Raw genomic sequence first — 27,531 nt, forward strand, 5'->3', positions numbered from 1 at the left:
ATTGAGAAGCAGAATGTGCAGATTTCAGGTAAGTGGCAAGTGAAGCAATTCTCACCTTGAGTGGTTAGGATCTGGGACGCTCCATCTGAGAGTATCATTGAGGTATCGTTTCAAGAGAATTGGATCATTCCATGAAATGAAAACAATCACTGAGCTACAGGGAAAAGTCAGCCATGTGGCACTGGGGAAATGCTTCTTTAGAGAGCCAGCACACAATCAAAGGGTCAAATGGCCTCCTCCTGTGCTGCAACTATTCCATGATTCAATGATCTTTCACCAGCTGGATGTTACATATTATTTTATTGAATATTATAAAGCTACAGAAGTCCTATTGGTTTTATTAAACTTTACGTAAATTAACTGCAGATACTAAGGAGTGGCCTTAGTATCAGGTTCATCAGGCATGAATGAAAATGAAAGAAGCAATTTCAAGTTGTTCACAATGTGGTTCTTGTACTGCTCTTTATCTTTTTATTATCATTTAAATTGAAAGTCTAATTCAATTGGTCTAATCCCTGGCTGGGGTTTCCCAACTTGTGAAAAAACCCTCCTTAATCTACTACTTAAAGATAGAAGATTTAAATCAGGCTCTATCATTTTAGATAGACATTAAATAATATTTTATTCCAATTTAAATTAAAAAGGTATTCCAATCGATGGTAAGAAGTAAACATCGAGACATGAAAACAGGAGTGTTTCTCAGCCTAATCTGACATTCAAGCAGATCAGTGGCCTAACTTCAAATACCTGTCTTTAGCCTATATCCCTTTGTACCTTTGCTTAACAAAAATTGATCTATTTCAGATTTAAAATTACCAACTGATCCAGTATTAACTGCGGTTTGTGGAAGAAAATTCCAAACACCTACCACCCTTTGTGTGTAGAAGTGCTTCCTACCATCTCTTCTGAATGGCCTGACCCCAATTCTGACAGAACACCCCCACGTTGTAGAATTTCCAAACAGTGGAAATTTTTACTTACCTGTCTTTTTCTGTTAATATCTTGAAGACTTTGATCAGATCACCCCTCAACCTTTAAACTCTCCAGAATTCTATATTAATATCAAACAACAGGAACTTAATCAGACAGAGGCTGTGGTACGTTATTAAATAAAAACAGCCTTGAGACTAGATCTCAAAATACAAACATAAGTTTGCAGATTGTCCCCAACAGGTGAGAAGTGCAATATTTTTTGGTATGCTGTTAAAGGAATACTACAAACAAGATGCAAATTGTGCTTGAATATCAACCTGAATCTGTTCCTTTTATAAGCAAGCTGACTCGTTTATAACTTGAAACTTTGATAACGTAGGGTCACAATTACATGAAATTCAAGGACAGGTTGCAGAATGTGTAGAAGCTATCTAGGGAACAGAAAGAGAGAGTAGAGATCAGACTGGTGAAAGGTAGGTAGTGGTGTCCTGCAGAGATCAGTGCTGGGATATGAGCAGTACAGATTCAGGAATCAAAAGTATAACTTCAATATTTGGGGATGACACCAATTTATGAGGAATTGTTAATAAGGAGGCAGACTGTGAGAAATCTCAGGAAAATGTTAATCAACTTTCAGGCTGAGTTTTTGCAAATGAATTTCAATATAGTTATGTGCGGGGTGCCACATATTGGTAGGAAAAGTAAGGAAGCCACATTTTGCTTGGAAGATAAGTTTCTAAATGGGGATAGAGGCACCTACATCACTAAAAATTGCAATGCTGGGTTACCAAAGTCATTACAAAAGCAAACTAAATATTATTATGCCTGGTCCTGGTTTGTTACGATTCCAGACAGAATATTCCAGCTTCGATTGTTCTTGGATGACAAGAGATGGAACTGGCTTGCTGTCTTTATTCTCATGTAACTTTACCTCCCTTCACCTCGTTGGTCACAGCAAGGGTTAATTGAAAAGGATCCCCTCCCTTGTGACCTTGCTCGCAGACCAAATGAATTTATGTCCTAAAAGAAGCCAATGCTTTCTTGCATTTAAATGTAGAGTGAGTTTGTTAGATATTAAATGCAAGAAGTAATACATACACACATTAGAGGTAGGAAATGAGTATAAAAATAGATGAAAATTAAAAGGTACACAGATCATGAAGAGTAGATAGTGGAACATTGTGTCTTTATATTAGATGTTATCAGAAGCACTGACATTGGGAACTGAGCAGTCAATTTTGAGATTCTTGGTTTTGCTTGATACTGGAAATTCTTTTGTCCATTTCCATTTTTGATATTAACTGCTTGCTGACTGGCATCCAACACTCAGAGTAAATGGTTCTCTTTACCTAGACCTAGATGTTTATTCTTATTAGCGCTAGAGCAAGGAAACAGTGGTAAGTAAAGAATTCTAGGCTTTGTAAGTTGGGGCATAGAGTATAAGACCAGGGTGGTTATGGTGGACATACATAGCACATTAGTTAGAACTCATTTTGAGTATTGTGTACAGTTCTGGGTGTTGTGCTAGCGGAAGGGTGTGGAGAGAGTGCAGAAGATGTTTCATAGAATGGCTCCAGGGATGAGGAACATCAGTTACGAGGAAAGATTGAAAAAGGTGAGAGGGAAGAGATACAAAAGGGTCTGGAGGGGTAACCTTTTCACACAGAAGGTGGTGAGTGAGTGTCTGGGACGGGCTGCCAGACGTAGTGGTGGAGGTGAGTACAATCTCATCATTTAAGAGATATTTGGAACAGGAAAATGGATGAGATAGGTCCAGAGGGATATGGACCAAATGCAGGTAAATGGGACTAGATTAATTGTGAAAACTGGGCAGCATGGATAAGTTGGGCCGAAGGGCCTGTTTTCTTTGCTGTAAACCTCTATGACTCTAAGTTGGTACTGTTTTCCTTGGAGACAAGAAGGCTAAGTGGAGATTTGACAGAAGTTTTCAAAATCACGAGGGGACTGGACAGAATTGATAGGGACAAATTAGTCCCACTCAGAAGTGAGTTGAGAACCAAAGGCCACTGTTTTAAGGTGTTTCATGTAAAAAAATAAATGGGATGTTAGCAAACACCTTTTTATACAGCAAGTGTAGAATGGACAGTCTGAAAGTGTGGGGGATGTAGATTCAATTGAAACTTTCAAGAGGGCATTGAATGATCATTTAAACAGAAACTGTGCAGAGTTGTGGGGAGAATGCATTAAGAACATTAAGTTAAAATGTTCGTAGTCAGTGCAGCCACGATAGTGGAGATGTCTATATATATGGGACAGACTGAAACCAAGAGCCATAAATAGAAGATAGCCATAAAAACATTTACAATTCTAAAAACAAAGTTGGAATGTGGATAAATTTAATAGAGTGCAACATAAACACACAATAGAGAAAGGAGTATAGCAGAAAGTTGTTTTAATGAAGTTATGTGAAGAGTGGGAATAGGCTTTGTGTGAAACTTGACCAGTAGCGTAAGCCTGTTTCCCTGCTTTATGTAGTCTGTATTGCAATTATAACTCCTTGTTTTGATTTGATTTGATTTATTGTTGTCACATGTATCTGAGTATAGTGAAAAGTTCTGTTTTGTGAGCAGTACAGGCAGATCATAGCAAAGAAGGATATACAGATCTTGTGGTGCTTGGACAGAGTGAGGCTGCATTGGAAGTGCACAGAGCAAGATCAACATTATTTGCAGTTAGAGAGGCCCATTCAGCAGTCTAATAACAGCGGGGAAGAAGCTGTTCTTGAACCTGTTGGTGCATGTGTTCAAGCTTCTGTAGCCTCCACCTGATGGAAGGGGTTGGAAGATAGCATTACACTTTGGTAGAATAAAGCTGGAGACTATTTTCTAAATGGGGAAAGACTTTGAAAATTTCAAGCACAAAGGAACTTAGGAGTCCTAGTTGAGGATTGTGTTTAAGGTTAACATGCACGTTCAGATGACAGATAGGAAGGAAAATGCAATGTTATCATTCATTTTAGGAGGGCTAGAATACAAGATGGAGGGGTTTACTCCTGAGGCAGTGTAAGGGTATGGTCAGATCACATTTGGAATATTCTAAACAATTTTGGGCCCATATCTAAGGAAAGATGCACTGGCATTGAGAGGGATCCAGAGGTGGTTCACAAGAATGATTCAAAGGATGAAGGGCTTGTCACATTAGTAGCAGTTGAGGACTCTGAGTCGGTACTTGATGGAGTTTAGAAGGATGAGGGCAGAGATCTCATTGAAACTTACAGAATACTGAGAAGCCTGGATAGGTTGGGCATGAAGAAGATGTTTCCACTAGTAGGACAGACTAGAATGCGAGGGCACAGCCTCAGAGTGAAGGGACAACCCTTTTGAACTGAGATGAGGAAGAATTTCTTCAGCCAGAGGGCACTGTATCTGTTGAACTCATTGCTGCAGAAGGCTGTGGAGAGTATATTTAAGACAAAGATTAGTAAGGGGATCAAAAGTTTTGGGGAGAAGGCAGGGTTGAGAAACATGTCAGCTACGATTGAATAGCTGAGCAGACTCGATGGGCCAAATGGTCGAATTCTGCTCCAATACCTTATGCTCTTATGGTCCCGTTTGTCACACTTAAACGTTTTCTGTTGAAGCTTCCTTGGTGCCATCTTTTGGATGAGATTATACACTGTTCTATTTGTTTAATTGTATTCAGATAATTTACTGTAAATTGACTTCCCTTTGCTCAGACAAATCCCATGGGAAGTGATTTAAGCAAATCCCTAGATTAATTATAAGCTTGTTATTGTTACAATGTTTTCAGATTTACACTGTTTTGCTCTTCTCCTTGCTATTTAAACCGTCTCTTCAGATTAACTCAAACATTAAAAAGAATTGTCCAAATTATTTGTGTTTGTTCTCCTTTAGAGTTTATATAAATTGTTCAGTCATGATTTTTTGGTGTTTAATACAAAACGTAACATCCGGCACATACTTCTTGAATGTGACAAAGTTACAGACATTCTCAAAAGTGTTATATCAATTAGTAGATCTTCCGTGGAGTAATTCATAACAAGTCAGATGATATAGTTTTTAAATGATGAGACCATTGAGCTGTAATATAGAGAATATTTCATTCTGTTGGATCAGGTAGATCTGTGTTTATCTTGACCCCTCACCCTTCAAGATCAGAACATTTAATGGTTAACAATGAAATGTTATCATGGTTCAGCAGGTAATATTCCTGTCAGGTAGTCCTGAATCCAACTCCAGAATTTCAGCACTTAATCTTGACTTACACTTTGCTGCAACATCGGGAGTGGTATTATGACTGAACTGTTAATCCAGATACCCAGTTAATATTCTGGGGATCTGGGTTCAAATCCTAACATGGCACATGGTGGAATTTGAATTCAACAAAAATCTGGAATTAGGAGTCTAATGATGACGATGAAATTGTTGCTGATCGTTGAAAACCCATTTGGTTCAGTCATGCCCTTGAGGGAAGGAAACTGCTGGCCTACATGTGACTCTAGATAATTATCTGAGTACATAATCTCAACCGTAAGATGACACCAAGTGAGCTTTGACAAAAAAAAGTTGAAATATGACAAACAAGACGATAAGGTACAGGAGCAGAATTAGGCCATTTGTCCATTGAGTCTGCTCCATTATTCAGTCATAGGTGATACATTTCTCAACCCAATTGCAAAAGACCTACAGCAACGTAGTTGACTCTTAATTGCAATGGACAGATAATAAATAAGCCAGCAAGGCCCTCATCCAGTGAGTGAATAAAAATCAAAACTACTATTTAAAAAAAAACCCAAGCTGCTATCCAACTGCTCAAGTGAGTGTTACCCATTCGTGAAATGCAGTTGAGTTCTTCCAGTATTTTGACAAAGATTTATTCCTTAAACATAGTGCTAAACAGCATATTTGATCATTACTATTTATGGGGTAAATTGATTTATGGAAACTGGGAGCCATGTTGATGTTAACAAAAACAGTCACGATACGTCTAAACTCGAAATGATTCTTTGGTTGTAAAGCATGAATTGATATTAAGTTTGTACAAATGTAAACTCTTTCTCTCTTGAAACACAGTCTGAGGATACCCAGCAGTTAATTATTGACAGGGCAGACTTTCTGGATTGCAATGTGCTTGTCAGTTGCTAGTTACATCTGAGGGATACCCAACATTTTAAGATTGTTTTCTATCTATGGAAAATTGTGACATCTATCAGAATGAATGATTTTAAAGATCACACAACACCAGGTTATAGTCCAACAGGTTTATTTGGAAGCACTAGCTTTTGGAGCGCTGCTCCTTCATCAGGTAGCTGTCGAGCAGGGTCATAAGACACAGAATTTATAACGAAAGATTACAGTGTCGTGCAACTGAAACGATATATTGAACAAACCTAGATTGCTGTTAAGTCTTCCATCTCTTAGAATGGGTTGCAGGTTTCGGTTTATTAATATGTAAACCCCAGAACTTCTTTTAAGTCACATTCTTGAGATAGATTTTACCAAAGAAAAGTGACATCTCAGCTCAGATATTGCTTTAAAGGTGTGAGGTTAGAGTCAGTCTGTATCCCAAACTCAAGTCGGACTGGTTCTATTTCCAAAGTAGGAATTTATTAAATGTTACCTGGATAAACTGCCTGCATTGACTGCCTGCAGATTGTGTGCTTTTTGAGCAAAATAGAATGTGTCTGCAAATACAATTCTGCAAATGCAAATTCACCCCATAGACTTATATGTGTGTGTGCATGCATGGGAGAGAGAGAGAGAGAGACAGAGAGAGAGTGAGTGTGTGCCAATGATTGTGAGTGCACGTGAGAGAGTGTGTGTTGGCTTGGTGCAGCGTGTGCGTTTGTGCGATGGAGTATAAGCCTGTGAGAGGGTGTGTGTGTGTGTGTGGTAGGTGTATCTGTGTGTGTGAGAGAGAGCATGTGTATGAGAGAGGGTCTGCATGAGTGCGTGAGTATGTAAGAGTGTGTGTATGAGAGAGAGTGTATAGTGTAGTGGGGTCACCAGTAGTGTGACATGAACTCAAGATCTTGGTTGAGGCTATCCTCATGGGTTCCAAACTCAGCTATCCGCCTCTGCTCAGCCACTCTGAGCTGCTGTGTACCCCAAAGTCAGCCTTGGAGGATGCATGATCTCTTGGAGGTCTTCTCCACTTTGAGCCAGTAGTTAGTGGTGTTGATGGTAGCCATGATGTGGAGGTGCCTCACACGTGCGCGTGCGCGCGCACACACACACACACACACACACACACACACACAGACACACACACACACACACACATGCATACACACACACACACACACATGCATACACACACACACACATGCATACTCATATACTCACACAGACCCTCTTTCATACACATGATCTCTCTCATCCACACCATATATACACTCCCACATCACATTCATGCACACACTCTCTCAGGCTTATACATACACTCTACCAAGCATGCACACATGCAAACGTACACTCTCTTACACGCACTCACACGCTCTCTCTCTCTCCCATGCACGCACACACACATATAAGTCTATGGGGTGAATTTGCATTTGCAGAATTTTATTTGCAGACACATTCTATTTTGCTCAAAAAGTACACAATCTGCAGGCAGTCAATGCAGGCAGTAAATCAATGTAACATTTTATAAATTCCTACTTTGGACATAGAACCAGTCTGACTCAAGATTGGAATACAGACAGACTCTAACCTCACACCTTTAAGGCATTGTCTGAGCTGAGATGTCACCTTTTGTTTAATAAAGCCTTAAGTTATCTCGAGAATGTGACTTGAAAGAAGTTCTGGGATTTACATATTAATGAACCAAAACCTGCAACCCATCCTTAAAGCTGAAAGATTTAACAGCAATCTAGGTTTGTTCAATATTTTGTATCAGTTGCATGCATGACACGGTGATCTTTTGTTATAAATTCTGTGTCTTATGACCCTGCTCGACAGCTACCTGATGAAGGAGTAGCGCTCCGAAAGCTAGTGCTTCCAATTAAACCTGTTGGACTATAACCTGGTGTTGTGTGATTTTTAACTTTGTACATCCCAGTCCAACACTGGCACCTCCACAAATTAAATGATGTCATTGTGGTTCAGATTGATATATGAGTTGGGTACTACCAGTAGTCAGAGAGCTAATATGGAATAAAAGAAAGTACTGCAGAAACTCAGCAGTCTGGCAGCATCTGTGCAGAGAGAAACAGAGCTAAAGTTTCAAGTCCCATGTCTCTGGAACTCATGGGGCTTGAAACATTGACTCTATTTCTCTCTCCACAGATGTTGCTAGACCTGCTGAGATTTTCCTGCATTTTCTGTTATTTTAGCTCTCCAGGGTCTGCAATATATTGATTTTACCTAATTTGAGATGTCTGTCTCAATAATAGACCGTGTTTACTAGCTTCATAGCATCATCTCAAATCCTTAAAAGCTTTCCTGCTCCCTATAGGAATTTGATTTCATTGATAGACTTCTCATTTCCAGGGGTGTGTAGAACTTTTGTCTGTCTTCCATTGTACTCGACAGAATCAAAGAGAACAATGAAATAAGTGGACTGATGTGATTTATGGTTAACTTCCTTCTCCCTTTTCTGCTTTGTACTGTCTGGTGGATGGATTCTACACACAATAGCAATTCATCCAGATTGTGTAATTCTAGTCACCAAAGTTATTGCAAAAATAACTAAGGCTTCAGGACTGTTATTGACAAGGCAGAGCAGTGGACATGATCTATATGGACTTTAGTAAGGTGTTCGACAAGGTTCCCCATGGGAGACTGATTAGCAAAGTTAAATCTCATGGAATACAGGGAGAACTAGCCATTTGGATACAGAAGGTAGAAGACAGAGGGTGGTGGTGGAGGGTTGTTTTTCAGACAGGAGGCCTGTGACTGGTGGAGTGCCACAAGGATCTGTGCTGGGTCCACTACCGCTCATCATTTATATAAATGATTTGGATTTGAGCATAAGAGGTACAGTTAGTAAGATTGCAGATCACACCAAAATTGGAGGTGTAGTGGACAGAGAAGAAGGTCACTTTAGATTACAAAGGGATCTTGATCAGATGGGCCAATGGGCTAAGAAGTGGCAGATGGAGTTTAATGTAGATAAATGTGAGGTGCTGCATTTTGGGAAAGCAAATCTTAGCAGGACTTATACACTTAATGGTAAGGTCCTAGGGACTGTTTCTGAACAAAGAGACCTTGGTGTGCCGGTTCATAGCTCCTTGAAAGTGGAGTCATAGCTAGATAGGATAGTGAAGAAGGCGTTTGGTATGCTTTTCTTTATTGGTCAGAGTATTGAGTACAGGAGTTGGGAGGTCATGTTGTGGCTGTACAGGACATTGGTTAGGCCACTTTTGGAATATTGCATGCAATTCTGGTCTCTTTCCTATTGGAAGGCTGTTGTGAAACTTGAAAGGGCTCAGAGAAGATTTACAAGGATGTTGCCAGGGTTGGAGGATTTGAGCTCTAGGGAGATGCTGAACAGGCTGGGGCTGTTTTCCCTGGAGCATTGGAGGCTGAGGGGTGACCTTATAGAGGTTTATAAAATCATGAGGGGTATGGATAGGATAAATAGACAAAGTCTCTTCCCTGGGTTGGGGGAGTCCAGAGCTAGAAGTTGTAGGTTTAGGGTGAGAGAGGAAAGATATAAAAGAGACCTATGGGGCAACCTTTTCATTCAGAGGGTGGTATGTGTGTGGAATGGGCTGCCAGAAGAAGTCGTGGAGGCTGGTACAATTGCAACATTGAAAAGGCATCTGGATGGGTATGTGAATAGGAAAAGTTTGGAGGGATATGGTTCGGGTGCTGGCAGGTGGGTCTAGATTGGGTTGGGGTATCTGGTCAGCATGGACGGGTTGGATCAAAGGGTCTGTTTCCGTGCTCTACATCTCTAAAGCTTGGTATTTAGGCTGTGCATCTGAAAGACTGACAGGTCATAATAAACAGCACATCCCTTCGGTTGTTTGCAGCGCACAAGGTACTGACAGCAGGCAACCAGCCTTTGAGTGCAATACTCAAAACACAATCTCCAAGCATTAGATGCAATTCTTTGATTAACATTTGCTGAAGAAGTCTAATTGTGCCATGAATTATGCTGACAAGTAATTTAGGAATGTCAGTTTGGCTTACAGTGTGATGCACTTGTACAGACTGGAAACTACACATATTAATACACAGATCCATATCCAGAGGACAGAAAGACCATTTCAGCGCAACAAAAGGGAAGACAACATTCTATGCTTAATTTCTCAAGGTACTACTTTGACAAATCAGGGTCGAGCTGTTTGGTTTATAATTTGAACAAATCATAGTAGTTAACTCTCAGTCATTCAACTGTTACATTCTCCATAACAATGCCTCTACCAATCAGAGTTCAGCTTCCAACAACCAGCAATCTTCTCTTATTCATTATAATTGTTGTTTTCTGTTTACATTGGTATTCTTGAAAATTATCCAGTGCGTACAATAAGAAAAGCTTTGACAAAATCTGTCTTTTCTCAGCAATACTCAAATTCTGTATCAGCAAACAATTACTTAAATCAAACGGTGTTTATTTGTAACTTTGTTAATAGCAATAGCCAGAACAATGTAGACTCTATTTCATTCCCCTGAATTTCAGATTAGGTATACAGTTTCCAGTCTACAAGACAATGGAAAAGAAAATAATTGTTTGTCCAAAGCATGCCAGCACACACTCGCTATATTATGAAGAGGTTAAGTCACTGCAATCCTATTGGAACATAGGAATATTCTCTCAGTAGAGAGAGATGGCTGGTGTTAGTTTAACCTGAAGGTGAGGGAAGAGGTTGAGAAGGAGTATTCTTCATTGTAACCTCAGCCGGTGAGGTAATTGAATCCACACTGTTGGCATCATTTTGCATTGCAAATCAGCCATTCAACCAATGAGCTAACCAACCCCCATTATGTTTATGTTGTATGCAAGGTCAAGTATCTGAGTATGAGCAATATTCTTAATCCATTAGTGTTCACTTTCATGTTAAACACCATTTTTTTGGGAGGGGCGTGTGGTGTCCACATTTCACATTGCACCATTTAATATTGTCTCATACCTCTGAAATCTTCTACAATTATTTTGTAAATAGCATTGTCCTACATTCCTTGAAATTAATCTGCAGGAAATTTGAAGGGAGTTTAAAAAAGTAATATTTAAAAGTTAAACATCTGTCTGCTAAAGACAGTAATTCAGAGTTGGGTTTGGCTTTGCTGTTTGAGTCATGACTTCAAATGCTTTTTTCATTAGCACCATGAGCTTACTGATGTGGGTTTCTTCCCTACATTTGTCAAACTGACTGTATTTGACATAAACATTGATTTTTTTTAGATTAGATTCCCTACAGTGTGGAAACAGGCTCTTCGGCCCAACCAGTCCACACCGACCCTCCGAAGAGTAACCCACCCAGACCCATTTCCCCTCTGACTAATGCACCTAGCACTATGGGCAATTTAGCATGGCCAGTTCACCTGACTTGCACATCTTTGGACTGTGGGAGGAAACCCACGCAGACACGGGGAGAACGTGCAAAATCCACACAGACAGAGGCTGGAATTGAACCTGGGACCCTGGTGCTGTGAGGCAGCAGTGCTAACCACTGAGCCACCGTGCCAGGTCAGCTGACACAATTCACACTAGACTCCTCTCTGGTCCAAAAGTTCTTCTTCTCAGAAGAATTTCTCCCCACAGTATTCAGAAGTTGAAAACATATTATTTGGCAGTAGGACCTGAGTGTGAGAAAGTTGTGGGAAAAGGAAGGAGAAGGATTGGGGTAAGATTTAAAGTAATATAGAAGCAGCAGAGAGGGATGAATGAAAGGCAGAAGGAAGGGAGAAAGGTAGACAAAGTGTATGGAGAGCTAAGGGCAGGAAGACAGTGGACGGAAAACAAACGCAAAATGGATGCTGAAATGGGAACAGCTTGAAAGCCACAGTATCTAGTTTGGGAGGAAAAAGCCAAATATTGGGCATGCCAAGCAGGATATTAAGAGCAAGACTTTGAAATGAGTGAAGATTAAAAGGGTGTTCACAGTTACAGAAGGGCGTATCAGTACCTGGAACATTCAGTGAAATGGGAGGGCCAGTGCAAATTTATTTTTATTTGCTATTTGCAGATCCCTGAAGCCAAGTGATAGCCTCCTCATTTAAGATGATTATTTGCCATTTAGTCTGTTTGTGTCTCTTCATAATTGGATATTTAATTTATACTGAGCCCCCCGGGGTGCATGATGGCTCCCCAGGGGTCCTGGATTGTCCTGAACCTATTTAGACATAACCAATCTCATCATGGTTGTTCAATGCCTAGAGGCAATATAAATGGTTTCAATCAACTTGTTGCTTTTTATCAATGGATATGTAGTGGAGTGATATTTAAGAAAAGAAGTCCTCTTCATGGTAACAGAAGTATTGACACTTAATTAATAATCCAGAATGCCAACCTAATGTTCGAGGGACATTGATTCAAAACCCACCACGACAGATCATGAAATTTGAATTCAATAAAATCTAGAATTAATTGATAGTCTAATGGTGGACCATGTAACCATTGTCAATTGTAATAAAAGCCTACCTGGTTCACCAAAGTCATAGAGATGTATGGCACAGAAATAGACCTTTTGGTCCAACTTGGAGGAAGTGAGGACTGCAGATGCTGGAGATCAGAGTCAAAATGTATGGCGCTGGAAAACCACAGCAGGTCAGGCAGCATCTGAGAAGCAGAAGAGTCGACGTTTCGAGCATTGCTAATGAAGAACTTATTCTCAAAATGTCGACTCTCCTGCTGCCCTCCACCCTCCTCTCTAACCTATCACCTTCATCCCCACCCTATCCACCTATTCTACTCTCTGCTACCTTCTCCCCAGCCCCACTCCCCTCCCATTTATCTCTCCACCCCAGAGGCTACCTGCCTTCATTCCTGATGAAGGGCTTTTGCCCGAAACGTCGATTTTCCTGCTCCTTGGATGCTGCCTGATCTGCTGTGAACTAATTTAGAGTGGTGCTGGAATTTAATCTAGAATTTGCTGTTCCGATGTTGCCTAACCAGCTGTGCTTCTCAATGCCACACTTTTTGCCTTAGTCCAATTTGTCTATGCCGACCAGATATCCTAAATTAATCTAGTCCCATTTGCCAGCATTTGGCCCACATCCCTCTAAACCCTTCCTATTCATACCCTTCAAGATGCCTTTTCCCCAGAGTGGGAGAATCCAAAACTGGAGGGCACGGATTTAAGTTGAGAGGACAAAGATTTAAAAGGGTAAAAACAATGACTGCAGATGCTGGAAACCAGAGTCTAGATTAGAGTGGCGCTGGAAAAGCAAAGCAGATCAGGCAGCATCCGAGGAACAGGAAAATTGACATTTCAGGCAAAAGCCCTTCACCAGGAATAGAGGCAGGGTGCCTGCGGTGGAGAGATAAATGAGAGGGGGGGGGGGGGGGGGGGGTAGGGTGGGGAGAAAGTAGAGAAAGCAAATGTGTGGCCTGCTGTGCTTTTCCAGCGCCACTCTAATCAGTACAAACATTTAAAAGGGACCTAAGGGGCAACTTCTTAACACAGAGGGTGGTGCATGTGTGAAATGAACTGCCAGAGGAAGTGGTGGATGCTGGTACAATTACATTTAAAAGGCATCTGGATGGGTATATGGAGGAAGGGTTTAGAGGGATAAGGGCTAAATGCTGACAAATGGGACTAGATTAATTTAGGATGTCTGATTGGCATAAACGAGTCAGACTGAAGGGTCTGTTTCCGTGCTGTAACATCTCTATGGCTCTCAGTGCAAGTTGCTGTCAGGGTGGAAAAAAAAGTTCTCATCCTTGTTTCCAAATCCCTCTTTCCTCTCTCTTTCTCCACAATCTCCTGGCTTCTGGCCATTCGATTGTTGCCTCACGTGGTGTCAAATCTTGCTTTGTGGTATTCCTGCCAGGTGGCTAGGGGCCATTTTATAGTGTTAAGGGTGCCATATAAACGCAGGTTGTTGCTGTAATTTAGCACTCACTGCTTGCGGACTAGTTTGTGTTCTGTTTTAGGGCCATGACCTTTAAATCTGAGTCAGGCCAATCATTTTCAAAACACTATCAGAAAGTGCTGGAGAAACACAGCAGGTCTGGCAGCATCTGTGGCCAAAGAAACAAGAGTTAACATTTGGAGTCCATTGATGACGTAATCAGAGGCGAATAATTTCTGCCCTGTCAGCATGGTGGTTCAGCGGTTAGCACTGTTGCCTCACATGCCAGGGACCTGGGTTCAATTCCAGCCCTGTGCTCCTATCTGTGTGGAGCTTGCACATTCTCCCCGTGTCTACATGGGTTTCCTCCAGGTGCTCTGTTTCCTCCCACAGTCCAAAGATGTGCAGGTCAGGTGAATTAGCCATGCTAAATTGCCCATAGTGTTAGATGTATTAGTTGGGGTAAATGTAGGGTAAGGGAATGGGTCTGGGTGGGTCGCTGTTCAGAGCACCAGTGTGGGCTTGTTGGGCCAAATGCCCTGTTTCCACACTGTAGGTAATCTAATCTAGAAAGCAAGCTTCTGAGTTAGTTTCCGTGACTCAATGATCCATTGCAAAACTTTTGAATTCACCATTGTTCCAATAGGCTTGCTAGTCCAGTTTCCAAAGTGTCCTTACAATGTCAACAGAACGACATGATGCCTTGAGGCACACTCAACTATTGCACTAACAATTCCAGCGATAAGGTTAAAAAAAATCACACAACACCAGGTTACGTCCAACAGGTTTATTTGGAAGCACTAGCTTTTGGAGCGCTGCTCCTTTGAGGTAGCAGCAGGACCATTAGACACACAGGATTTATAGCAAAAGATGACAAGTGCCATTGCAACTGAAATGCAACATTGAACAAACCTAGATTGCTGTTAATTCCAGAGATGGGCTTGCAGTCAAGAGAGCTCATCATCGTCCTCTGCGTTTGTTCCTTTCCCGGTGCGACGGAACTCCTGAGAAAAGTTGGTCGGGGTCGTTCCAATGACAGGAGTCACTTTCTCACAGCGCGGGCAGGGCACACTCACTCGGGGAGCGGGACCACAAGACCACCCCTTGGTATTTATTTTCTTTGCACGGCCAGTACACCCCCTACTCCAAAGCGGGCAGAACCTCAGCATTTGTGTGGCGCCGCTTCAAGTCACCCCCCCCCCCTACCTTGTAAACTGCGCGTTCTTTGAGATTGACCGCGTCCGGGAATCCCCCCCACCCCCGTCATTCTGTCAGGCTCCGGAGGAGGGGGGGTGGGGGGAGATTAGATTCCTTTCTGGAATGAGAAACAAAGGAGATAGTAACAATTTGCAGGGTCCACATTGCACTGAGCATTGGGGGGGGGGGGAGTTTGCATTGAAATTGCATGAAACTGTGAATGCAATGTTGATTTTTTTTTGTCTCTCTCTGGGGTGGGGACTCTAACCCAACAGTGCAACCCTTCCTCCCCTTCCCCAGCCCCGAAATGTTGTCGCATCCCCCCCCCTCCCCCGCGATGCGACTAAGTTGTGACGCCGCAAACCTCGTATTTCGGACGCACCCAAAATGCGACATTCCGTCGGAGTGCAAATGCAACTTTAAGTCGCCATCTTAAAGCTTCCTGGTTTTCCTGCAGGAACAGGTTATAGATGTATGTTTTTAAGGCAGGGGATAAACAGCCAGAGCACGAGGGTTGTCCGTGCACCCGCTCCCCGGGAGTTACGCCGCTGCTGCGCCCCAATGGCACAAGAGGACGCGTTCCGCCGCCGCAAACTCAACTTCAACGAGGATGAGACCGAGATCCTGATCCGGGAGGTCACACTGCACCAGGATCAACTCTTTGGGAGAGGGGAGACCAAACTGCCCCCCGGGACCAAGAACAAGATCTGGCTCTCCATCCTGGCCAAGGTCAACGCCGTCTCCAAGTGCACCAGGGACATCGGCGACATCAAGAAAAGATGGTACGATATGTGCCACCGCACCAAGGACAAGGTGATCAAGTTGGCACAGGAGGCGTTGCGGAGCGAGAGGGCCGTCATTGGGACACCCCCGCCCCGGCGACAGGAGGAGGAGGAGGAGGAGGAAGAGGACAAGCCCACCTCAGTGTCCCTCAGTCACCACCACCCAGCTGGCGGGGGCACCAGCGGAGGCGAGGATGGTGCTGAGCCCAGTACCAGCGGCGCCAGCCAGGACGGCAGCACGGGCATAGCCAGCAGCCGACACGCCGCTCCCAGCCAGCAGACGAAGACACCGGCACTGCCCCTCCAGGTGGCTTGGCATGGCAGGCAGGTGCCACCAATGCTCAGCCACCAATCCGGAGTCCAGTGGCCGCCAGTCTTGCTGTTCACAGTGGGCCAGAATGCTACACGGGTCAGTACTCAGGAGCGACCCCCCGACTATCAAGCGGGCAACACCTTCGATGGTGAGTGGGCTCTCTACTTCCAAGCTCATGGACACTTCCATTGAATCTCCACCAATTATCAGTATCAGCTGAAAAATCTCTGTCTGTTGGTGGCCCAGTCCTTTACAGAACAGAATGCAGTGAGAAATCATCAGAGTTAGACAAAGGACAGTCCAAATCTTGGAAATATGTGTTTTATTCCCAGTGCACACAAAGGTTTCCCAGTTTTCCCAGCTCTGTGTATTCCGCGTCTTCTGCTTGAGTGCTTGCAGGATAGTTTCCCTCACCTCTTTAAATCCTGTACACCAAGCACAATTTTCTCATAACAGATGCTTTCTGTACAACTCATCATCTTGGCCTTAGCCTTCACTTCTCAACTGGTATCTGAACAGTATGCAAGTGGTCCCAGCTTTGCAGATCCAGTTCAAATGGAAATTTCTGGGGAATTACATGTACAAGCCTATTGTGCTTTATCTCAAAGTATGTAACTTGCTGCACTATTAATGTAAATGTTGCTTTTAAAAACTAATTTTTGTATCCTTCAGTCCTCCCAGCTTGTTTCTCCTTAACCACAGCAAGTTAATACAAAATCTAACCACATTTTCATTTCATATACTTCCCTGTAGATAATAAGACCATAAGACATAGGAGTGGAAGTAAGGCCATTCGGCCCATCGAGTCCACTCCGCCATTCAATCATGGCTGATGGGCATTTCAACTCCACTTACCCGCATTCTCCCCGTAGCCCTTAATTCCTCGAGACAACAAGAATCTATCAATCTCTGCCTTGAAGACGTTTAGCGTCCCGGCCTCCACTGCATTCTGCGGCAATGAATTCCACAGGCCCACCACTCTCTGGCTGAAGAAATGTCTCCGCATTTCTGTTCTGAATTTACCCCCTCTAATTCTAAGGCTGTGTCCACGGGTCCTAGTCTCCTCACCTAACGGAAACAATTTCCTAGCATCCACCCTTTCCAAGCCATGTATTATCTTGTACGTCTCTATTAAGTCTCCCCTTAATCTTCTAAACTCCAATGAATACAATCCCAGGATCCTCAGCCGTTCCTCATATGTTAGACCAACCATTCCAGGGATCATCCGTGTGAATCTCCGCTGGACACGTTCCAGTGCCAGTATGTCTTTCCTGAGGTGTGGGGACCAAAACTGGACACAGTACTCCAAATGGGGCCTAACCAGAGCTTTATAAAGTCTCAGTAGCACAATGGTGCTTTTATATTCCAACCCTCTTGAGATAAGTGACAACATTGCATTCGCTTTCTTAATCACAGACTCAACCTGCATGTTGACCTTTAGAGAATCCTCGATTAGCATTCCCAGATCCCTTTGTACTTTGGCTTTACGAATTTTCTCACCGTTTAGAAAGTAGTCTGTGCTTTTATTCTTTTTGCCAAAGTGCAAGACCTCGCATTTGTTCACGTTGAATTCCATCAGCCATTTCCTGGACCACTCTCCCAAACTGTCTAGATCCTTCTGTAACCTCTCCACTTCCTCAGTACTACCTGCCTGTCCACCTAACTTCGTATCATCTGCAAACTTTGCTAGAATTTCCCCAGTCCCTTCATCCAGATCATTAATATATAATACGAACAGCTGTGACCTCTAAGTGTAGTTTCACCAACAATGCATTTTTATTTTCCCCTTTCTACTCATGCCTCCAATATGCTGGCGTGAATAACGAAAGAATATTTTAATGGAGACAGATGGATACTGAATACTATTATTATATTATTACATAGAACAATAGAGCGCAGAAAGGCCCTTCAGCCCTTGATGTTGCACTGACCTGTGAACTAATCTAAGCCCATTCCCCTACACTATCCCATCATCATCCATGTGCTTATCCAAGGATTGTTTAAATCTCCCTAAAGTGGCTGAGTTAATTACATTGGCAGGGAGGGCATTCCTTGCCCTTACAACCCTCTGAGTAAAGAACCTGCCTCTGACATCTGCCTTAAATCTATCACCCCTCAATTTGTAGCTATGCCCCCTCGTACAAGCTTACATCATCATCCTAGGAAAAAGACTACCCTATCTAATCCTCTGATCATCTCATATGTCTCTATCACATCCCTTAGCCTTACACTCTCCAATGAGAACAGACCCACATCTCTCAGCCTTTCCTCATAAGACCTTCCCTCCAGACCAGGCAACATCCTGGTAAATCTCCTCTGCAGCTTTTCTAGTGCTTCCACATCCATCCTGTAATGGGGCGACTAGAACTGTACACAATATTCCAAGTCCGGCCGCACTAGTGTTTTGTATAGTAGCAGCATTACATTACGGCTCCGGAACTCAATCTCTCTACCAATAAAACCTAACACACCGTATGCCTTCTTAACAGCACTATCAACCTGGGTGGCAACTTTCAAGGATCTATGTACATGGACTCCAAGATCTCTCTGCACATCCACACTACCAAGAATCTTTCCACTGACCAAGTATTCTGCCTTCATGTTATTCTTACCAAAGTGAATCCAGGCTGAATATTTTCCATTAACCACCACTCGCTGCCTTCTTACAGAAAGCCGGTTCCTAATCCAAACTGCTAAATCACCCTCAATCCCATGTCTCTGCATTTTCTCCAACAGCCTACCATGTGGAACCTTATCAAAGGCTTGAGTGAAGTCCTTGTACACCATATCAGCTACCCTACCCTCATCCATATGCTTGGTCACCTTCTCAAAAAAATTCAGTAAGGTTTGTGAGACATGACCTGTCCTTGATGAAACCATGTTGACTATCTGCAATCAAATTGTTGCTTGCTAGATGATTATAATTCCTATCTCTTATAATCCTTTCCAAAACACGTCTATAATTACCTGGTCGTCTCTACTGTCCTTCTTGAACAAGGGCACAACATTTGCAGTCCTCTGGTTCTAAACCTGTAGATAATGACGACTCAAAGATGAAGGCCAAAGGCTCCAACATCTCCTCCCTAGCTTCCCAGAGAATCCTCAGATAAATCCCATTCAGCCCAGGGGACTTGTCTACTTTCACTCCTTCTAGAATTGATAATACCTCTTCCTTACTAACCTCGATCCTTTCTAGTCTAATATCCCATATCTCATTCTTCTCCTCTACAATATTCTCCTCTTCCTGAGTGAAAACAGATGAGAAATATTCATTTAGCACCTCTCCGATCTCCACAGGGTTATCATGTTATTTCCTGATTTTTGTTCAACAAATACAGATGTTGAGCCAGATATTCCTGTCAAAATAACAGTGAGGCTAATGGAGTTCTGTGATACTTACAAACCATGTACGGCATCTTCAGGTGAGCAGAAGATGGAAAGCCAAATGTCAATATCTGGAAGCTTGTGTTGAGTTGTGCCAACCATGGTTAAGTTCTGAAAAAAAAGTGGTCTTGTCCTCTTCCTCATCATGGCCAAGTAACAAATTGCCGAGTTTCCCGAGTAGATGTGAACTGAACTTGCCTTAGAAAATTCAGTCAAATCACTACAAGTGTAAACACCATTTTAAAGGCATGAAAAATTAATCTATTCTTCACTCTCCTTTTTAAAGTCCTGAATTGACATCAATTTTAGCCACTGGGATTGCACTTGCTTATCAGTCCGCGGGCAGTTCACACATCAGCCTTTCATTCTGATTGGTCAAGGAGATGCACTCAAAGATGGTTCATTCAACTGGTTCTTGGGTTGGGTGAGGGTTAGCTTTATGGGAAAGTTCTTACATGCTGGATCTATAGCCATAGGAGTTTGGAAGAATGAAAGGTGATCTTATTGATACAGGTGGGATTGCGAGAGGGCTTGACAAGATATAAGCTGAAAGGATGTGTCTCCTTGTTGCAGAAACTAGAACTAGGAACATTTTAAAACTAAGGAATCTGCCACCGAAGACAGAGGGTCACAAGTCATAGCTGTCTCCTCTTCAGAGAGTGGTGGAGGTAGAGTCATACAGTATGAAAACAGGCCCTTCAGCCCAAACAGTCCATGCTGACCAGGTTTCCTAAACTGAACTCGTCTCATTTTCCTGTGATTGGCCTGAATACCTCTGAACCATTCCTATTCATATACCCATCCAGGTGCCAATTAAATGTTCTACCACTTCCTCTGGCAGCTCATTCCATACATGCACCACCCTCTGTGTGCAAACGTTGCCCCTCAGGTCTCTTTTAAATCTTTCTCCTCTCACCTTAAGCTTATGCACTCTAGTTTTGGATTCACCTAACCTGGGAAAAAGACCATGGTTATTCACCTTATCTATGGCCCTCATGATTTTATAGACCTCTCTAAAGGTCATCCCTCAGCCTCCTATGCTTTAAGGGAAACATTAATTGTTTGGAAGGCTGAGACAAATTTATGACTATCAAGGGAGTCAGTGGCTATCAGGGTGGAGTTATGGCCATGATCAGATCAGCCGTGATGCTATTTGAATGAGGAACAATGTTGAGGGGCTGAATGGCCTACTTCGGATCCTAGAACAGCTGTTCAGTCAGGTCCAAGATGCTTTTTTATTCCTTTGCTTACATTTTGGTCATTTTGTGATTGTTTTTAACCAAGCACAAGCAAGTTATGACTAATGGTAAATGCCTTTAGATCTCCTGCTGCAGCAGAATCTGGGCCGAGGGAGGGTAATTCTTTACTAAACACTTGAATCCTGGGCTTGCGTTTTGGAGCAAGCTTATGAATTTCAAGCAGACATGTGAACTGACAACCTCTGAAAAGCATCAGTATGAATGTTAGGTGAACAGTATCTTTTCATCTCCACAGAAACCACTGTGAAAGTGAAACAGGAAGATATTAGTCCAAATTTTGATGCGGATTATTCTTCACCAGACATTGCATCACCACCAAACCTTCAAGAACAAAGTTCATTCCGGCCTCAAGGGAAGAGGTTACATAAGCAGATTTCGGATGAAGAATTCTTCGGCATCCAGGAGCAACACAATATATTACTCGGGGATGGCAATAAGGAGTTGCATGGTATCAGGCAGGAATTGAGAGAGCTACGTAGTGACCTTCAAGAATTGGCTGCAGGCATCCGGCAACCCTTGGACAGGCTGGCAGATTATATCCAGGCTCTCCTTCCATTGTTGCAGCACCCACCTCGTTCTCGCATGATGGAGATGACCGACTCGTTTACACAGCCAGATGAAGAAGAAACTGTGGGATCTGGCTCTTCACTATCACAAAGCCGACGGACTGGGTGCAAAACCTGCAAACGGCCAAAACTGGGCATGTAACCAGTTTGTGTTAGGCCAGGGGATTTTTGCTTCTTTGATTTCCGTCTTTGGTTGGGTCAAGTGTTGTACCTCTCTAGGTGACTGCACATCCCTATCTAGTGACTTCCAAAAGTAAGTGTTCAACACTTGGTTCTGTTTACATTATAGTGGTATCACAAGGATTTTAGGAAAACATTATAATTAGAGTGTCAAGTGTTCATGCGGTCTGCACTTAAACAATGAAAAGAAAAGAAATAACACAACAATTATAGTGTAGATTTTGTGTTGTGGGCTGTGTCTGCATGGGCTATTTTGATCTTGGGTGAATTGCAGATCTACATATCTGTGTGGTGCTGAGTAATTCAAAAAGTTCCATATTTCCAACATATTAACTTTGGATGATCTTTCTTCCTATAGTGTACTGGTGACAAATATGCTAAATATGACTTGTAACAACACAGATTAAATTAAGTGCCAGTGATTGTGAACAACTTTTAACATAGTTTAAAGAGTATCGAAAACAGTATTGTCTTCATTATGGGAACAATAGCTATGTGATTGTTTTCTAAAATAGTTAACATCCTGGAGTTGGAGGCAGAAAGAAGAGAATGAATAAGTATTAAAAATTAAATTATTTGATCAATTTCAATACACAATCTTCAAACTAGTGGGGCCCATGGTAATGAGCATCACAGTAGACTAGTTTTTACGTAGTTTGTTAAAGAAATAACTTTAAAAGTTTATTGTCCATACACACTCAAACAAATTACATATAATTAGTCTGATTGTACTCAGCCACCGAAATTTTTAATGTCATTTTGAAATTACTTTGGCAAAATTTAATTATATTTATGATAAATTAGAACTATCGGCAACTGAGAAATAAGCATTCTGATCTAAATTTAGAATTGTTTTCAGCAGTTATTCCTGTGAGACAGTCATAGACCCATTGAGCAGAAAGAGACCCTTTAGCCCATCATGTTGCTGAACAAAGAGACCTTGGGGGTGCAGGTTCACAGTTCCTTGCAAGTGGAATCACAAGTAGAGGTGTAGTGAAAGTGGTGTTTGAAATGCTTGCCTTCATTGGTCAGGGTATTGCATATAGGAATTGAGATGTCACGTTTCGGCTGTACAGTACATTGGTGAAGCCACTTTCAGAATACTGCATTCAGTTTTGGTCTCCCTGCCATAGGAAAGATGTTGTTCAACTTGCAAGGGTTCAGAAAAGATTTACAAGAATATAGCTGGAATTGGAGGGTTTGAGGTATAGGCTATTTTCCCTAGAGTGTTGGAGGCTGAGGGGTAATTTTTTAGAAGTTTGTAAAATCATGAGAGGCATGGATAGGGTGAATAGCCAAGGTCTTTTTCCCAGGGTAAAGGAGGTCCTAGGGAGTGTTGCTGAACAAAGAGACCTTGGAGTGCAGGTTCATAGCTCCTTGAAAGTGGAGTCGCAGGTAGATAGGATAGTGAAGAAGGCATTTGGTATGCTTTCCTTTATTGGTCAGAGTATTGAGTACAGGAGTTGGGAGGTCATGTTGTGGCTGTACAGGACATTGGTTAGGCCACTGTTGGAATATTGCATGGAATTCTGGTCTCCTTCCTATCGGAAAGATGTTGTGAAACTTGAAAGGTTTCAGAAAAGATTAACAAGGACGTTGCCAGGGTTGGAGGATTTGAGCTCTCGGGAGAGGCTGAACAGGCTGGGGCTGTTTTCCCTGGAGCGTCAGAGGCTGAGGGGTGACCTTATAGAGGTTTACAAAATTATGAGGGGAATGGATAGGATAAATAGGCGAAGTAATTTCCCTGGGGTCGGGGAGTCCAGAATTAGAGGGCATAGGTTTAGGGTGAGAGGGGAAAGATATGAAAGAGACCTAAGGGGCAACCTTTTCACGCAGAGGATGGTACGTGTATGGAATGAGCTGCCAGAAGTGGTGGAGGCTGATACAATTGCAACATATGAATAGGAAGGGTTTGGAGGGATATGGGCCAGGTGCTGGCAGGTGGGACTAGGTTGGGTTGAGATATCTGGTTAGCATGGACGGGTTGGACCGAAGGGTCTGTTTCCGTGCTGTAAATCTCTATGACTCTATGAATACCAAGGCTAGGGGATAGGTTTAAGATGAGATTGGAAAGATTTAAAAGGGACCTGAGGGGCAACATTTTTATACAGAAGGTGATGCATGTAGGGAATGAACTGCCAGATGAAATGATGCAAGTGGGTACAATAACAACCTTTAAGAGCAATTTGGATGGTTACATGAATAGGAAGGATTCAAATGGATATGGGGCAAATGGTGGCAAATGGTGCGAATCAGTTTACGATATCTGCTCAGTGCTGATGAGTTGGATCTATGGGTTTGTTTTCGTGCTGTACATCTCTATGACTCAATGTTTGTACCAGGTCATTAAACACCTATCTGTCCTAATCTCATTTTGCAGCACTTTGCCCAGAGCGTTGGATGCAATGGCGTTTTTCTAAATACCTCTCAAATGTTGTGATGGTTTCTGCCTCTCCCACCCTTTCAGGCAGATTCCAGACACTCACTAGCTTCTAGGTGAAAAACATTTCTCCTTAAATCTCCCCTCTAAACTGCCCCTGGTAACTGACCTCTCCACTAAAAGGAAAAGATTATTCCTATTGACCCTGTCTTGTCCTTCATAGTTTTGTACACTTAAATCAGGTTTCCCCTCAACCTTCTCTTTTCCAAGGACAACATATCACTAAGACATACCACAAATCACATGCATTGGTATTCCTAGCTCAGACTGAGATGTCTCTTTTGGTCCAGGCTAATAATTATCTTGACCTGTCTCTTTTGTTGAGCAATTAACCTCATGGAAACTTGATTTTATAACTGTTTATGCAGTCGTGGCAGTGTTGGTCTGCTTTGTATTCCTTGACTTTTAGTACAAATGATCAGTACATACTGAATCATTTTTTAACATCAGAACATCCCAATTTTGCAACAGGTTCAGTGAATTCAGGAAAGTATTGGCAGCGGAGAGAAAGAAACGTGTTTCTTCAGTTCTAAACGATTTAATGAACTTAAATGAAAGTTCAACAAAGGAAAGGAAGAAAAACATATTAAACATATTGGAATAAATAGAGAAAACACTGGAAATACACAGCAGGTGGGGCAGATCTGGGAGACTGCAAGCCACAATTCAGGACTGTGTTCTTTAGTCAAAGATGATGTAATGTTTGTAAATACATTGCAGGGGAAAGCACTTGAATTTTCAGTTGACACTTATTTAGGATTCAAGCATTTTGAAGGCCTAAGGAATCATACTTTATTTCCCAAATATTAATTAGTATTATTTCTTTTAGCATTTCAAAGAGAAAGTAAGAGTTTAGCTTCCAGATTTAACTCTGCTTTAGTTCAATTACATTGTAACGCATTTCATGTGAGATAGCCTTCCATTTGAGAGGCTTTAATTATTTTGTGATGGATATGGCAAAGACTAAATTTCTGGTGTTATAATAAAACAGTTGAAAGTATCTTGAAGGAGACCTTTTATTTTTATAAATTGTATCACTTTAATGTTGTGTTCTCTTTTAAAGTTTGTACCAGCCATCTACAGTTAGAATAATTGAGAACCAAGCTAAGGAATTGAATCAGTGATTCAAACTGTTGTGTTTTAACACTGACCTCGCCTGCAATTACTGCAACAAGCATTCTAAAAATTACTTTAATTTGTACACAAAAATTAGGGTGGATTCAAAATGAAGAAAGTAAAAGGCTGCTGGAAATCTGAAAGAAACAGAAAATGCTGGAAACACTCCACAGGTCAGATGAAGAGATGTTTTGGTTGATGCCATCTTGATGGTTAAATTGTTGTTTAATGTTCCATTGTGCTTTCAGCTAGCCATCCCACCAACCCCCCTGCCCGTCTCTTTTTCCACCTTGAAGACCATCCGTAAAACCTACTATTTTGACCCAAGTATTTGATAGTCTGTCCTAAAAGCTCCTTAAGTGGCTCAATGTCAAATTTTGTTTGATAATGCTCCTGTAAAGTGCCTTGAGATGTTCTATTACATTGAACGTGTTGTATAAATGTGGAGATGTTCTTTTTTTTAAATATTAGTTCATGGGATGTTGATGTCAATGGCTATGCTAACACTTATGGCTGAACTCTAATTGCCCAGAAGGCAGTTAAGAGTTAACCACATTGCTGCGGGTCTTTATTATTTATTCACTGGATTTGGGTGTCACTGGCTTGGCCAACAGGATCCCTGAAGGATTCAGGTTTCCTGAAGAAGGGCTGATGCCCGAAATGTCGATTGTCCTGTTCCTTGGATGCTGCCTGACCTGCTGCGCTTTTCCAGCAACACATTTTCAACAGGATCCCAGCCTACACATGAGATTGCAATGCACCATCTGAATGTCATGTATGTGTCCTGTTTCATTATTGGGAAGTCAGTCATTGAGATATGGTGAACAGTGAGGTTTACGCTGTAGTTGACTAGATGTGGCAGTGAAAGATTCCTTCACTCACCATGACCATTCATCATTGGACTATTTGTGGTACTGCATCCAGATTTTAAGGTCTATCTGGCTAAAACTGGCACGTATAGTTATTTGCTCCAACTGCTTTATCAGCATTTGCCTTCAGGGCCTCTTGACTCCTTGCAGATACATGACAGCTCTCCTTTTCCCACTCTCTCCAACAAGTCTCCAGTGCAGTGTCCAGAAAACTCATTGTGTGAACTCTCAAATGTTACCCCAATATTCAATATCTCTAGGTCAGATTCACTTCCTGTATAACTGTTGGTATCTACTTCAGCCTCAATGTACCTTTCCTTTATAAGAAGCAGGAGAGCTTTAAATGATATTTGCCTTTCATGAAACCAGCCCTCTGCTAATGCATCCAATCAGTCAATGGTGTGGTTAGCATTGGCTGGATGCTCAGACCATTGAAACAAATGGGCCGCATAACATTGACAAGTAGCTGTGAACATATATTAATCCTGAATTGTGATCCTAGTATCTAAGTTTAGTATCGGCCTGGATCCAAACCAGTCAGTAAGACTGGAGCCAGCTTGCTTTGGAGATCAGATTTATTAACTATTCAGTCTTATTGTTTCTTCCACTCACTTGTCCCATCTTTAAATTATCGTTAATGCATCTGTTTGAACATATTATAACACGCCTCCAGGGTGGGTGGGACTTGAACCCAGATCATCTGGTTCAGAATTAGTGAGGTGTTACAATACTTCCCACTGTTGTCCCGTTGTACCTATCCAGACAACCAATTAACCCCATTCATCTACTTCTATTTGTTATATGAACATTTGGGTGCTCCTGAAGTTAGTCCATCGCTGGACACTATCTAACAGTTCCTGGAACTTGCTTTAACCAATAAATGTCTCATTTACTGCAGGTAGCATTGTTGCCTGGTCTTGAAGATCTTGTCATTGGTAACTGCATTGAGCATCAAAGGTTCTTCTCTTGAGGAATGTAGCTATTGTGCCATAGGGGAAATGTCAGTCAGAAGTTCTCTGATGTGAAGGAGGGACAGAATATCAATTCAATCACATCATCTATTGGACAAGTTTCAACTGAAGTGGCACTCAGAGGAAATCATTCTTAGTGGATGTGAACAGTTTAAGAAGAATAGAGGAAAACAAATTCAACCTGGAAAATATAAGTAGTTATGTAATGTAGTTAGGTAGAGTATGGCTTCTTTTGTTTCGCGTGACAGTGACTCTGAAATGACGTACATCAGGTGACCTTTTACTCATAGTTAGACCAATAAGTATAATTTACATACCAACAGGATTACAGAAAAATGCTTGAATAAGCATGACGTTGATGTAGTTACGACATAATTTTAGATTGAGGCGAATCTCATAGTTCCTGTTTGATGAAAGGATGGGCAGTGTGCACTGTAAGAAATGAGAACAGAAAGTGCTGGAAATATTCAGCAGATCAGAGGCAATCTGTGGTAATTGGAATGTAAACCACTTTAATCATCTGTAGAAGCTGCCTGACCTGCTGAGTATTTAATTTTCTGTTTTCATTTCAGATTTC

At 42.0% G+C, this 27,531-nt stretch overlaps 2 protein-coding genes across 3 annotated transcripts in view; one reads left to right on the forward strand and one right to left on the reverse strand.

Moving 5' to 3' along the window:
* LOC140464641 (alpha-N-acetylgalactosaminidase-like) overlaps positions 1–15,489 on the reverse strand; it is a 59,267-nt gene extending 43,778 nt beyond the window's left edge. The window contains exon 1 of the mRNA XM_072559986.1: positions 15,084–15,489. The gene's annotated coding sequence lies outside the window, so the exon portion shown is untranslated. The remainder of the gene's footprint in view (positions 1–15,083) is intronic.
* Positions 15,490–15,548: 59 nt separating this feature from the next.
* Positions 15,549–25,701, forward strand: LOC140464640 (uncharacterized). Of its 2 annotated transcripts, XR_011954956.1 has the most exons (3): positions 15,549–16,317; positions 21,048–21,631; positions 25,212–25,701. XR_011954956.1 is itself a non-coding variant. In XM_072559985.1 (2 exons), the coding sequence occupies exons 1-2, from the start codon at positions 15,549–15,551 to the stop codon at positions 21,518–21,520; spliced, it is 1,242 nt and encodes a 413-aa protein (XP_072416086.1). In that variant the 3' UTR covers positions 21,521–25,198. The 2 variants fall into 2 exon arrangements, 1 of the variants encoding a protein (XP_072416086.1); XM_072559985.1 differs by lacking the exon at positions 25,212–25,701 and having other exon boundaries at positions 21,048–25,198.
* The last annotated feature ends 1,830 nt before the right edge of the window (positions 25,702–27,531 follow it).

The sequence above is a fragment of the Chiloscyllium punctatum genome, chromosome 40 (genome assembly GCF_047496795.1).
Source record: "Chiloscyllium punctatum isolate Juve2018m chromosome 40, sChiPun1.3, whole genome shotgun sequence".
NCBI lineage: Eukaryota > Metazoa > Chordata > Chondrichthyes > Orectolobiformes > Hemiscylliidae > Chiloscyllium > Chiloscyllium punctatum.

Excerpts from the sequence above, each read along its gene's own strand:
- LOC140464640 (XM_072559985.1), top strand. The coding sequence starts at position 15,549 with ATGTTTTTAAGGCAGGGGATAAACAGCCAGAGCACGAGGGTTGTCCGT. Across the intron at positions 16,318-21,047 it reads AGCGGGCAACACCTTCGATG|AAACCACTGTGAAAGTGAAA; the intron begins GTGAGTGGGCTC and ends TCATCTCCACAG.